Raw genomic sequence first — 15,179 nt, forward strand, 5'->3', positions numbered from 1 at the left:
AAGATTAAAATGACTAAAACACCCATGTTCCGTCTATTGTTTGATAGTATCTGTGTGTGATATGTCTTAAACCATGTACTGATTTGTTGCAATTCTACTACTATTTTCTGCTTTATTAATGGAGTTCGCAGCCCAGTCATCAAAAGGATAACCCTGGATTTATCTCATTTCCCTGAGGAATTATCTCCCATCAGGTTAATTATAGTATCAATTTCATTTGGCACTGTATTCTGCGATATTGTTGCATGAAAAAACTAAACATTTTATAAAGCACAGACTAGAGTCAAGACACTGAACTCTTTGTTACAATTTGTAATAATATCTGTTGTTTCTCTATATTAAGTAAATTGTGAGCTATTAGAATGCTAACAAATTTGATAATTAACAAAACCCAGTAATTAACACAACCCAAATCAGCAACAAAAGATAAAAAAGCAAACCCGAATTAATTAAACCCAGAAAATTTTCAAACCAAACGCAAAAGAATGAAACAAAACGACCACACAAAAAAATTGAATCAGAAAAGATTCATCAATTAAAGTAAAAAAATGAGATTCAACAAGCTATCAATCGCAACCTGGGTCGATCTGCAGTGCGACAGTAGCTGCTGCGTGTTGGCTGGGTGCAGTCGACGGCTACGGGAGAAGATGAGGCAGTCGACGGCTACGGGAGAAGATCTGCAGTGCGACAGTAGCTGCTGCGTGCTGGCTGGGTGCAGTCGACGGCTGCGGAAGAAGATGAGGAGGAAGAGAGAGCAGCGGCAGAGAATGGAGGTCTTACGAGAAGAGAGAGCAGTGGCTGAGAAAGGTAGGGTTTGTTTTTAGGATATAGATGGTGTAAATATTGAAAAAGACGGGGTAATTTTGTCTTAAAATGTTAAAAATTTCTGTTCCACATCTGTGGAACAACTTGTTCCGGGGGGTGGAGGTGGAACAAAAAATGACCCCAAATTTGTCCTGCGGAACAGCTTGTTCCACCCATTTTAGGCGTGCCAAACGTGGGACTGAACATCTCGTCTCGTTCTGTCCCGTCACATCCTACATACCAAACGCACCCCATATGTAATCAAATTATCAAACTGTAGCCGATTAAAGGTTTGTACTCATTTTCTTTTTGGAGTTTTTATCACAAATGATTTTTGAAATTAACTTTATTCATCATTTTGGTCTTTCAATTTGAAAATCAATCAATGTTGTTCTTGAAATTTATTACCACACATCTATTTGGTCCTTGCCGTTTGATTCTGTCAAATTTTATGTTAATTTGATGACATAGCAAACCCAGAGTCCACACAATCAATTTTTGAAATTTAAAAAACTAGGAAAAGCCTGCAGATTCTGTTGGCTGCTTCCTTTGCCTAGTTTTATTATTAGCACGTTTAGGTTATTAGCTTTGATTTTCCCAAATGTAATGCTGTACTGAATTGCTTCTTATATCGGTGAGATGAATCTGATATATGTTGTTTCAGTCTTTGTTTTAGATTTTTTTCATTTGCATCGAGACACTTGTGTTTTCTTTTTTAGGTTTATTTAATTTCTAAATTATTTTAGTTCCATGTGACGCTCAATTATTACCGTGTGGACTCCATATTTGTTAAGTTATCAATATAAGAAAATTTAACAAGATCAAACGGCAAGGACCACATTAATATACGGTGACCAGGGTATTCGTGGTCCAAAATAATAAACGATAAATAACAGTAAATTAAGGATGAGACTTTTTGGTACTTTTGATGAACCAAACAGCTGCGGCGATGGAATTTGGGACGGATACGTAGTATCTCTCTAGATCTAGCAAAGCGAAAGACCCCCTAACGTAATTCGAATGGGGGCTAACCGCTGAGTCCACCCTAGCCTCGCAGGGCGGGCCCCCTCGATTTCAAGCCCTAGCTTATGGCTAGTAAATTTTAGGAATGACATTACAACAACAAAGTCTTTTCCCACTAAGTGGAGTCGATTATATGAATTCTAGAACGTCATTGTGCTCGGTTCTGTGTTACGTCTTCCGTTATATCCAAATACTCCAAGTCTTTTCTTAGAGTCTCTTCCAAAGTCTTTCTAGGTCTTCATCTACCCCATCAGCCTTGAATCTCTATATCGTAATTGCATCTTCCAACCGGAGCATTTGTAGGCCTTCGTTTCACATGTCCAAACCACCGTAACCGATTTTCTCTCATCTTTCTCGTGTGCCCACACATACAACGAAGCATTTTCATCTCCACAAGTCTCATTTTATGTACGTGTTGATGCTTCACCGCCCAACATTCCATGCCATAAAACATTGTTGGCTTTATTGCTATCCTATAAAATTTTCTCTTGAGCTTTAGGAAGGACATTGATTAATTTAAATTGAATGACCAAAATGATGAGTTAGAAGCTACTTAGTACTACGGTCTGGTAGTATTTCGTGTCACTTGTAAGTGAGAAGTCTTATGTTCAATTCTTGCTAAAGGCGAGTTTGAATCACATTATTACTAATTCATTATGAGGCTAAGCCAACTCTCTTTCCTTTAATGTAGATAATATTATTTGTTAAAAAATGATGAGTTAGAAAGAATGGACTCCATATAATGGACGTTTAGGTCAAGTCATTTTATATAAATTTTATGTTTTAATTTTCTTACGTAATGACAAGTTATTTTATAAATGTTTCAATGACGTATTGTGAACCACGTGGCCAAGACTATTACTTGAACGTCATAGGCTGATGTTAACTTTCAACAACCCTAGGCTGATGTTAACTTTCAACGACCTTAATCAAGGTATACTCTGTTAACTTTCAACAACCGTAGTTAAGGCTTTACGCCTTGGAAATCTTATTGACCAAACAATATCATGGCTTCTAATTTTCAGTCATTTTAATTTTGTGAGCAATGCTTTTGGTGCAACAGATGTAATCAGAATATCAAAATAGCTTGTTCACTCTTCTAGGAGGCGCTAGACCACTGGCGAACGATCTGATTAGTCTTTAAACGTTTGAAAATTAAGAAATGACGCATAGATCTACTTAAGCATCCACCTAGCCCGGCAAAGCATCCGTCTAGACTGTCTAGACCTACCTAGGTCGCAACTATCACTTAAACAAAAAATTGATAATTTTCATTTTGCATTTTATATTTTCAATAAAATGTAAGAGACTTGTTGAATATTTGGATAAACACTCATTATGTATTTATTTCCCATGTTTTCTATATGTTCTAATACTTTATAATCTATATGTCATTTTATTTTACAATTTATGTATTCCAATACAGTTATGTGGTTTTTAATATAAATAGGCACTTATTTATATGATATATAATAAATTTCTTAAATCCGCCTAGCCGCTTAGGTGCTAGGCTCCACCACGTCGCCCAACTGGCACCTAGAGTCGTTTAGAACCTTGAGCCTATGAAAGGTTCTAGTCATTTTTTTTGGGTTTTTATTACGTATCTGAAATAAATATAACTCATAATTTTGGTCCCTTAATTTAAAAATCAATTAGTGTCTTCCCTTAAATTTACTACCACACATTAATGTGGTCCTTACCATTTGATTCTGCCAAATTTTCTGTTAATTTGATGATATAGCAAACATGGAGTCCACACAGTCAATTTTTGAAATTTAAAAAAAAAAACAGAAAAAAAAAAAGGAAAAGGCAAAGTCTCCAGGCTCTGTTTGTTGCTCCTTTGCCTAGTTTGATTATTAGCACGTTTAGGTTATTAGCTTTGATTTTCCCAAATATAGCTAAAGGATGCTGTGCTGAATTGCATCTTATATCAATGAGATGAATTCGATATATGTTGCTGTTTCAATCTTTGTTTTAGATTTTTTAATTTGCATTGAGAGACTTGTGTTTTCTTTTGTGGTTTTATTTAATTTCTAAATTATTTTGTTACTTTCTAAAGATTTTTTAAATTTCAAAAAATTATTTTTTTCCATGTGATCCACATGGTGCCTAATCATTGGCTGTGCGGACTCAATTTTTGCCACATCATTAAATTAACAGAAAATTTGATATAATCAAATTGCAAGGACCACATTGATATGCGGTGCTAAATTTCAAGAACGAAATTGACTAATTTTCAAATTAAATAATCAAAATGATGAGTTATGTCAATTTCAAAGTAGATATATAAAACATTGCTCCTACGACCACATCCTTACATGGTGATCACGCTAATAGAGCAGTGTCATTTTGTCACACTTATGCGTTTATGTGAAATTGAATCACACATTTTATATAAATATCAACAGAAGTTAGATTTGCAGTAGGATGGACTTCATATTAGGCTTGGCAAATGAGTCGTGTTTGTGTCATTTTCGTGTTATATACCTGTTATCTTAATGGGTTGTGTTAAACATGTTATCTTAACAGGTGACCCATTAACGACCTCTTTCGTTAACAGATCATGTATATTTCGTGACGGATTAACGGATCATGCTAGAAATTGTCATGCTTAATGTCTATATCTGGCAAATAATATCTTATTGGATTCTTAACAAGTGATCCGATAAACGATCCGACTCATTAACGGGTTCTTAATGGGTTACTCGGTAACTACCCGACTCATTATTAGGTTGACCAAAAACTCCATATTTTCATATTATTTCTTGTCAGGTTAACGAATCGTGTAAGAAAGTGTACCAAATATGCTCCATATAATGGACGTTTAAGATAAACACTTATTATATAAGTTTTTGTTATAATTTTCTTATACAATAATGTTATATTATCTTAAATATCTTCGCAATAGGGTGCGGTACGAGAAATTTTTTATTGTGATAGGAACACAGATGATACATCACGTGCTTTTATATAAGTAGTGAAAAATTGTATTTTTTAAGTTATTAAAATTTTAATATACATATTTCACTATATGCACAAAGATATGTAATGTATCATCTTATATTTCGATCACATTAAAAAATTTCTCAATAGCCGTTTGTCAGTCTCCCAGTATAATCAAGAATTCTTGAATGACGAGGCCAACAAGTCTTCATACTACTTTATATAAGACAATGACATTGATCCGTACCCATTAAATGCCTTTAGTCCCACACTCACAAGAGACCAGTATACGGAATATTACAGCACGTGTTACTATACAAATTATGAGATATGTGTGCTAAAAAGTTAATAACTTAAAAAATAAAATTTTTCACCACTCTTATTTGAACACGTGATATACCACTTGTATTCCCGTCACAACTAAAAATTTCTCCTCACCCACCCTCAAAACCTCACCACTTTCATTTTTATTTTGAATAATAAGAAGACTAAATTTAAAGATAAAATTTACAAATTAAATAATATGTCATTAATAAGAATGAGATAAACGAATCATCAACTTTTATATCCTTTAGTTTTCAAAATTTTACCGGCTTAACATTACCCTTTTACTTTTATTACAAAAATCTTACATCTTTAAAACCATCCCAAAAGTTACAACAAAAATCCAATAACAAACCCCAGAATGTTGGTTTAATAAAGATTTAGATTCTCCATTCAAGTTCGAACTTTTACAAATGTATTTTTTTTAGTCAATAGCTCTGATTTGGGTTAATAAATACCAAAAAATATGTTTCCGCTATATAGATGCTAAAGTCTCATAATGAAATAAATCAATATGTTATCAATGTGAGGTGGAATACTTTCTGTATTAAAAATGAAAAATGTATGCATTTCTTCTGTAAAAGGATGAGCTCATTCTCCCACTTACTTATAACATATCTTCATCGTAAAAGTTTCAAAACTAAACCTTTCAATCTTCTAATCTTTATTTGAAGATCATCCATATAAAAAATCATTCGGATACCGTTTAGTCATCTAAATGTATGAAAAAAATCAACGATTCATTATAAATATGCTACTTGATATCAACACAGTTGATTTATTGATACATTTGGATGACTAAACGATATCTAATTTTAATGATTTTTATAAAGATGATTTTCAAATGAAGATTAAGAGATTGAATGGTTACAATTACGAAACTTCTACAATTAAAATATGTTATTTGCAAGTAGAGAAGTGAGTTCATTCCCCAAAATGAAGTGTTCGGTGTTCTAAGAAGCAACGTAGCCAGCCCATAGGCAATAGACCGTAAGTTGCCGCAGCTACAATCCCTAATCGGTCTGAAAATCGGAAAGCTTGTTAAGCGGCTCCTTGGGCGGAGTTAGGTACAGTAGGCGGAAATCTATGGAGAGCTATGGCGGAATCTGAATATTATTATTTTTTTTTTTTAATGCAAACCGACTGCGCATTCGACGAAGAGGATGGCTTGTCTGTTTTTTTTCTTTACCGCCAGAGGATGGCTTATCTACATGTTGTCGTTTTGCCAAAGGTTGCATGTTTCGTTTTTTATTCAAACTTTTTGTTATCACTTTTCGTTTTCTTTTATTTTAATCAACAAGTGACCTTTCATTTTTATTAGGGGTGTGATATCCACACACCTCTTTTTACTTCTCTCACACCTTTTTAATTTTCGGCCGTCGGATCGGATGAATTAAACAAAATCAAATGACAGAAATTTATTATTGTCTATTTGTAAGACACCACTGTCTCTCACCAATAATTTCTATACTTTTTTTAGTAAACTGTCAATTTGCCCTCTGAACTATCACCTAACTTTCGATTTTCCCCCTAAACTTTTTAATTGGAAAATTAAGGACTTAAACTAATTTTTTTGGCTGATTTCCCCCTACTGTAAGTTTTTAATAGATTTCATCCAAATTAACGTTAACTCTTATCATGTGTAAACCATGTAACTCTCATTTGTAGACAAAAACATTACTTCACTACACATTCAGACACAAAAGCTATAGAATCACACATATTTGCATAGGTTTATATTATAGAAATCTAAGGTTTTCAATCATTTTAAAGAATGAAGCGACCGAACTACCCACACATGTTGTGCATATGCTTCCATTTAACAGAAATTTGGATGGAATGAATGAAAAATTAACAACAGGGGTAAATCGGCCAAAAAAATTAGTTTAAGTCCTTAATTTTCCAATTAAAAAGTTCAGGGGGGAAATCGAAAGTTGAGTGATAATTTAGGGGACAAATCGGCATTTTACTCTACTTTTTTAGTTTGTTTTGGCTATGTCTATACTATATATTAATAATAGCACACCCTTTATCAATTTTTTTTTTAACAAACACCTTTTATCAATTAAAAGCTAAAGAGAATATAAGTGTAAATAGTTACTTGTTTATATGATACTAATAAATTTACTTAAAATGTCTAATCTGCCAAGTTGCCTGAACGTTGGGTCCTACTTCGCCACTCGACTAACACTTATTATCTTTTAGAGCCATGCAATTATTATCCTTAAAAAAATCTCTGGATTCAAGGGAAAAGAGATTAGTTTGGCTCCTCAATGAACAAAGAGTTTCTCTTTAATTCACCCTGTGGCCGATTTATGGGATTTTATGTTCTTATGATCAGAACCGTTCATGTTATAAAACATTTTGTAAAGGCCATCTCTTAAAAAAAAATCAATAAACTATGAGATCGTTTAGTCATCAAACCGTATAAAAACATATGAAAGAATCTGATAAAAGAATTACAAAACCATCTACCCATTAGCTACACTAATTGACTAGACGACTGTATTTTCTATTTTTCTTTTTTTTTTGGTTGACAACGGGGCATAATGCCGAAATAAAATGAAGATTACATAAGAATATAGCGAGGCCACGAGACCCAAACTATATTTGCAACTAGCAACATATGACAAGAAGGAGGAGCTTGCTCAAAAAAGACTGAACTCAAATTACATGACAAACCCAAAAGAGCCAAATTATCAGCAACAAAATTCTTTTCACGATAGATATGACGAACTTCTATTGATCTTTTAATTTTTGCAAAGTTATTTATAATACAAATGATTTCAATAAACTAAAGGTAATTGATCACAAAGTATCTTTAAAAAAAAAAAAAAAAAACCTCTTCAATCTTTTTAAGGAGCCAACCTCGCTCAAGAGAAAATCCAAAATCCAATAACAAAAAGCAAAAGCTTCTTCCTTTGTTCCCCCTTGCCCTTCCCTCTCCTTTCCTTCCATCTTCTCAGGAAACAAACAGAAACCACTACAAGCAACAACATTAGCAAGAAAATAAAGAAATACATAAACCCAACAAGCACCATTACAATCTCGAAGTCCGACATACAACCCCTCTTTCTCTGTCTCAAGATTTCAGCTTCAGAAATTGACATCTGAAAGTGAAAAGTTAATCTTTTTGTGTTTTTTTTTTCTTGATTCCCAGATCCGACTACCCAAAAGAGCGCAACACCCAAGACGGCCGGAGAGTGATGTCGTCATCGTCGACAACAAGCGTTCACGTCATGGCCCTGGACGGCCTGGTCAACGTGAACTCACTCTTCACCATTGCCGTCTTCGTGGGGCTTTCTCTGGCGACTCCGGGACAGAGGAGCCTCGAGAACCGGACATCCTGCGACGCTGGGATCGACGTGGCGAAGAAGCTGCTGGTGTTCGAGGTTGTCTCGTTCAGCTTCTTCCTGTTCTCATCGCTTGTGGCGCAGGGACTGAAGCTGGCGATCAACCTGCTCAACAGCAAGAAAGGAGAGGACCCGTTACAGGCCCACATCAATAAGAAGGTGTTGAGATTCGGGATGTTGGGGTCGGCTTTCGGGTCGGTCATGGGTTGCGTGTTTCTGATGCTGTCGATGGTGAATGTGATCCAGATCAGGCTGGGGATGCTGTCGTGTGGCAGCAAATCCTCCGTCCATGCTGTGGCGGCGCTTGTTGTTTTGGTCACGACGGCTCTTTTGGTTTATATTTCTACTGCTGTTTATGCTTTTCTTCACTAGCTGCTGAATCAAATTTTATATTTGTCTCCGGATATTGGAATAAGAGTAAACTGTTGATTTGCCCCCTGAACTATCACCCAACTTTCAATTTCCCCCTGAACTTTTTAATTGGAAAATTAAGGACTTAAACTAATTTTTTTTGGCCAATTTCCCCCCTACAGTTAGTTTTTCATAGATTTCATCCAAATTAACGTTAACTCTTATCATGTGCAAACCACGTAACTCTCATTTGTGGACAAAAGTGTCATTTCACTAGACTTTTAGATACAAAAGCTATAGAATCACACATATTTGCATAGGTTTATATTTTAGAAATATAAGGTTTTCAATTATTTTAAAGAATGAAGCGACCGAACTACCCACACATGTTGTGCATATGCTTCCATTTAACAAAAATTTGGATGGAATGAATGAAAAATTAACAGCAGGGGGTAAATCGGCCAAAAAAATTAGTTTAAGTCCTTAATTTTCCAATTAAAAAGTTCAGGGGGGAAATCGAAAGTTGGGTGATAGTTTAGGGGGCAAATCGGTAGTATACTCTTGGAATAATGGAATGTCTGTGACGGTATTTCTATGAATTGCACGGATTCTGTTGCTGAGAGGTCCTCCTTTGTTTGAGATTTTAGGTGACCCTGATTTGGTTGAGAGTGAAATCTTTAAAAATTGGCAACTTGGAATAGAATATGCTTCATTAGAGTACTTAGGTAATGTTGGTCGGACACTTGGAATGAGTAGGAATGGGCAAAATACCTATGGGTTTAGGTAACTGCGGTTACTTACCCATTTAAAGTTTATGATTACGGTTATGGATAACCATTTAGACGAACAAACGGTTATGGGTATAACCGTTTATCCGTGAAATTTAAATGGACGGTTATGGGTATTAGCCATTGTTATAATGGATATCCATCGGTTATAGGTATTACATGTGGTTATAATGAATATTCATTTATCCATTTAATTTAATACATGTAAAATTAAAAAAAAAAAAAATTAAAAACCCTAAATTTTCAATCTCTCCACTAGCCTCAAAGTCTCAAACGCTCCGTCCTCGCTGAATCAACCACCATTGCATATTCTTTCAAAAAGTTCTCCTCCAGCTGCATTTTCCATCTCAATTGCTAAATCGTTTGGTGTTAACAGCACCTACGTAAATTAACACACACACACACAGAGTAGAATTAAAAGTTATTGATGAATAAAACAAGCATGAATATTTGACTTTAAACCAAGTGAAATTAAAAGTTAACGACAAAAGGTAGTCTGATTGTTCTCTATCAAAAATGTTTAGTTTCGAAATATTTTGGAGCTTTGAATCATCTAGTATTCAAGATAATGACTACTTTTTGTTTTTAGAAACTTTACTTTGTAATCATATGGATTATAATTAAAGACTTGATTGAGTGTAGTAGAAAAATATCGTTTTTAAACTATTATTTCAATTATTGGAATTGTATGAGGACTTAAATGATTAAAATAGGAAAATGCATGCTAAAATGTACCTATAATGATGTTTAATTGTTAGAAAACGAAAATTATAACAAAATTTTCTTTTGCAATTTTCAAGTTGTTAAAAAAAAAAACATGTAGATGAGTGAAAAAAGGGTAAATGGGTAAAAAAAAGAAGAAGATAAACGGGTTCAAAAACAAGTAAACGAGTAAATAATTATGGTTAAATGGGTAAACGGTTGTGATTAAATGGGTAAACGGTTATGTGTATGGGTATAATAATTTATGCAATTACTCAACGGGTAAACGGTTATGCGGGTATGAACATAAATGGTTATGGGTAAATAACCGCAGTTACCTGTCTGTCATAACCGTTGCCCATTCCTAGTAATGAGGGTTTATGGAAACTTACCTACATTGGAGATGACCTTATGGTGATCTCATAGCCAATCACACATGTGTTGTCATGTGGAGTAGGACACTCAGTCACATAATGTTTTAAGATATTGTTACGATAGCATCCCCCACTGATTCTGTCCAGTTGCTGCTAGTGTTGCTAGTGTTGAATGTTTGATTAGATTATGATTGATTTCGATCACATTACAAACTTGGCTGAGAAAACAAAGCCGTCATTTCATCCGAACTAGTCGCTAATGCAAAATATGGTTGAATTTTGGACGACACCATCATATGATGTTAGAGTACGGTTTTTGGTGTCAGTTGCTAATTGTTTTTGTTTGAACTAGGTTCTCACTGTCGGGACCTCGGGACATGGCATTATGTTTGGCTTGCTTATTCGTTGTATGCCGAATAGCATAACGGATGACATATAGGAACCTCGACCGTGTCTACGAGCAATATTGGCCGGTGCGCTGGTCGGTATTATAATCGGCACATGACAACCCCAAGAAGTAGTATGCCCGCCCCCTAACCTCCAACGGGTGCCGAGAAGAAGCTTGTTTAATGTGCCAAGGGTCCGAGCACCGGGGACGTTTGGGAGCTTGTTTAGCCGTAATAAATCTATATGAACTCGGATTTAGTTGCATTGGACTCGTTTCAACATCCCGATATGGTCTTGCGTTTGAGACCCTTGTTTTTCGTTTGTTGAACATTTCTACTCGAATCGGACTCGTGCTTGACTTTGGGACTGGAGTTTCCACAAACAACTAGAGAAGCGAAATTATTATCTCATTTCAATTTTTATTTTCAGGTCTCTCGATTTATAATAATAATAAATAACCATGAATCAACATTCATTGTCTCCTTCTGCACTCCTCCCTTTGTTTGTGTCCTTGATTTACTCTGAGTCGTATGGCTAGAAAAAGAGGGAGGAGCAAGATATGTGAGTGTCAAAAATCAATTCGCTAAATTAAAATGAAACTAAAGAAAAATAATAGAGTACGCAAAAGATTATGGAGTTAGAAGAACTTGCTACTTATACGTATGCTATTTGTACAACCAAAGGGTAAATCAACTGAAAAAAAAAACAAAAAACAAAGAACGAAAACTACAGGATAATTCAGTTTCTGCTCCACCGAAAACTAAGATTTATAGTTTTTCTTTTAACAAGACGATAATCTAAACTACTCTTATCTAATCTATGGGGAGGGGATTTGAACTCAAATGCAAGAGACAGACACACTGCCTTGACCAACTGACCAGACCCACATTTGCAAATTAGGTCTTGAATACAGGGAATAGCGTATGAAAGGAGCTGAAACAATCAAGTAGCCTTTTAACCGTTTCAAGGTGCTACCCTCTTTGATTCAATTTCTTTCACGCTCTGGACTATACCGTCAATGTTTCTCGACAAGTGATTGGAATGTTCTTCCATCTGCCTCAAAACCATATCAAGCTGTTCTTGATAGGTGGCAGACATCTTTCGCTCACGTTGCAACTCAGCCGTCAACTCCCGAATTTTCAGATATTTTTCGTCCTGGAACAAACCAAAAAGCAAATCAATAGCAATTATTGATTGTTATGGGAAATATTATGGTAGCATAATGCAAAGAACTCTTCCCCTGCCCTGCCCTCACAAACATACGTCGGGTATCTGCTAGGTGGCTTTAACGAGCCCTGGTCAAATATGTAAAACGTTACTGTAACCACTGTAAATTAGAGCACAAACCCTACATGTAAAACGTTTACTGTAACCACGATAAAGTTAAACGAGACACCTATTACATCTCACAAAACGGCCAGGGAAGCAATTACATATAGCACTCGAGGGGACTTGTCCAAATTCTAAGAACAGTTACTACCAAAAGAAACCATTAAAACGTCTTTATTTAATTATTTTATTACATCTTGAGTAAGTTTATAAAGCTAAGGACCCATTTGATAAACATTTTGGTTTTAGCTTTTAGTTCTTATTTTTTGTGCTAGAGACCGGGGGAAAGTATATTGGATGAAATAAGGAATGGAGAAGGATAAAGGGAGGCGGTGTGAGGGAGGAGGGAGAAATGTAGATCATATGAAAACAAAAACGTTAAAGTGAAATCAACTCAAAATTGTTTTTAGTTTTCATTTTTGTCATTCCTTTCCTTTCCTTTCCTCCACCCTCCTTCCTTCACCCTTCTTTATCTCTCCATCCCTTTCTCCCACAAGTACTTCTCCACCATATATATCACAAAAAATTAAAACTAAAAACGAAATGGTTATCAAACAGGTCCTGAGTTTTAGATTGAACGTCAAAACTGGTTTTAACAATTTGGAGGTGACAAAAAATGGGTTGCCTAGTACGCCTTTGAGAAATATATGAACTACATTCTTCAAACAAGGAAAACCAAAAGAACGATATCATCAGGGAACCTTTTCAAGCAAGGGGCATCTGCTAACTTCATCCAATTAACCAGAATCCCTACTAATATAATGCAGGGTTGCATTAGCAAAAGTAACTTTCCAGCTTGCAAAAGCTCCAAATCACTTGCAGGCAACAGAGACTAGACCATCTGATGCAATTTCAAATATACAACGGACAGAAACTAGATAATCGATTAACTTAACCAACACAAGGAAACAAAATAAACCGCTAACTTAACAGAAATCACAATGCATCTGTCTTACAAAATAAACCTATAAGCGAGCAACTCAAAGATGCAGATAAGAAGCACTCACTGGTGTTTGAGACAGAAGCATACTGCGGCGACCATTTGCAGGTGTACCTACTAGTGGACGGTTATGCTCCTTTATAAATCGTGTTACGATCCATTTTCCTGATTTGTCTTTCTTTACCACAAGCATCGCTTTGCACCCTTCTCTGGTGATTGCTCGAGGCTTCCTATTCTCAGTTCTTTTGGCTCGCGTCATGCGAAATCCCTCTTTGTTACACACAAGCCTCCGCCAAACTACCTTACCATCACGCATTGATCTCCGGAAGGCATCGACTCGCATAATGAAGCCCACCTGTGTTGCATATGCATCATAGAACACTTTCGCAGCCTCTTCATATTCAAACTCCATACCCACAAATGGTTCTGTATCCGAGTTCCCCTCATATGTGACTGCCTCTTTCCCATTGGAACTCTCTAACACGTCCTCATCCTTGCTCATAGAAGGTTCTTCATCATCCACTGCCCAAATAAGCATTGTGATAAGACTCCATCTAAGGTTCTACCTTCCAAAATTCAAGCAAAACAATAATTTTGCGAAGAAAAATGCGATTTTTTATACCAAACTAGTTTTCGATTACCTAATGAATTGTGCAAAGTCTCACATCATAGTGTAACCAAACAAAACCTTACTAAAATATTTTACCAATGTAATGATTCTGATCACACACGCAGAATAACACATCTATATCTCAACTATCCACTGGAAAACATAACCTGCGTTATGTTTGGCTGCCGAGAAAACACAAGAAAATACCAACAACAGACTGGAAAACTGAGAACAACCCAAGATTGGGGTTACTGAATTCTAAGTTACCCAACTCATAGTTGTCTACTTTTGCTCAGCATCCAAACAGATTAAGGAAATTCCAAAAACAACAAACAACACAATCGAAGGTTTAACGTGAGTGCAGATTAAGAAATTAAAGAGTGAAAATGCTAAGATAAAATGATTAACTCACTTGCTGTGACAGAGAGATCGCGACCCAACAGTTTGCTTGGCTTCTGCAATAGAGAGGAAGCAGAAAGTTCGCTCCTTTTTTGTTCTTCTGGTTTTGGGGAGGTGGCGGGCGGTTGAAGCGTTTGAGCTCGAACTCCAGGGTGTTGGCAGGTGAACGATCCACTGCGGCGAAGAAATGCATCACTGAAAGTCCTGAATAACTTGAAGGGAGATACTTCGCTCATTCCCTTGGATGCACAATTTCTACTTACCTGCTAATCACAGTTTGACACCAAGTACAAAAAAAATGTTCTTGTGTTTTTATAGTTGGGGTGGTAACTGATTTTTCCGTTGGGACGTCGATATTAGGAAAATAAGAGGTTATTTTTCCTTTATCTTGAATCCTTCTCTCGTTGGCCAGTATGAGAAATAACCTCAATGTGTGCACCACCACCACCAGTATCGTAACCGGTAACAAAAGTCTGGACTTTTTCGTTTTAAGGATCTGACAATGTTTCCAATTTCTAAGGACATAGAAAGGGATCCGGGGCCTTTATGATAGTAGAAAGGGGAGGGGGACGACCCGCTGAATTCACATTAGAAATTGACAACGTCAACACAAACGAAATCTTGAATTGTGTAATGAAACAAGATGAACCACTTCTATTCTCCAAGCTGAGGTATATGAAGAATGGCTTTTTGGTCCCTTTCATCCAGTGGTCAGGACATTGTCTTTTCGTGTAGAAGATACGGGTTCGATTCTCGTGACGGATAGGTATTCATTCCTGGCCGCTTTTGGTTAGTGTTCATTGTTGAGTGATCGCTCGCTATTTGGCTAGAAAAGGTGGTATGGAAGGCTTC

The 15,179-nt window shown here is 36.0% G+C and overlaps 2 protein-coding genes and 1 long non-coding RNA gene across 3 annotated transcripts; 2 read left to right on the plus strand and 1 right to left on the minus strand.

Moving 5' to 3' along the window:
• Positions 1–6,704: 6,704 nt before the first annotated feature.
• Positions 6,705–9,649, plus strand: LOC126623091 (uncharacterized). Its single transcript, XR_007623607.1, has 2 exons — positions 6,705–6,848; positions 9,141–9,649. It is a non-coding gene; the product is annotated as an uncharacterized LOC126623091 (long non-coding RNA).
• LOC126623082 (uncharacterized) lies at positions 7,963–8,889 on the plus strand. The gene is made up of 2 exons (XM_050291880.1): positions 7,963–8,147; positions 8,255–8,889. The coding sequence occupies exon 2, from the start codon at positions 8,301–8,303 to the stop codon at positions 8,817–8,819; it is 519 nt and encodes a 172-aa protein (XP_050147837.1). The 5' UTR covers positions 7,963–8,147; positions 8,255–8,300; the 3' UTR covers positions 8,820–8,889.
• Positions 9,650–11,678: 2,029 nt separating the features above from the next.
• Positions 11,679–14,977, minus strand: LOC126623076 (protein FAR1-RELATED SEQUENCE 7-like). The gene is made up of 3 exons (XM_050291870.1): positions 14,341–14,977; positions 13,386–13,840; positions 11,679–12,204 (listed from the first exon to the last, which is right to left on the minus strand). Exons 1-3 carry the CDS (start codon positions 14,561–14,563, stop codon positions 12,013–12,015), a joined length of 870 nt encoding a protein of 289 aa, XP_050147827.1. The 5' UTR covers positions 14,564–14,977; the 3' UTR covers positions 11,679–12,012.
• Between the last annotated feature and the right edge of the window lie 202 nt (positions 14,978–15,179).

Source organism: Malus sylvestris, chromosome 5, assembly GCF_916048215.2.
Source record: "Malus sylvestris chromosome 5, drMalSylv7.2, whole genome shotgun sequence".
NCBI classification, from domain to species: Eukaryota; Viridiplantae; Streptophyta; class Magnoliopsida; order Rosales; family Rosaceae; genus Malus; species Malus sylvestris.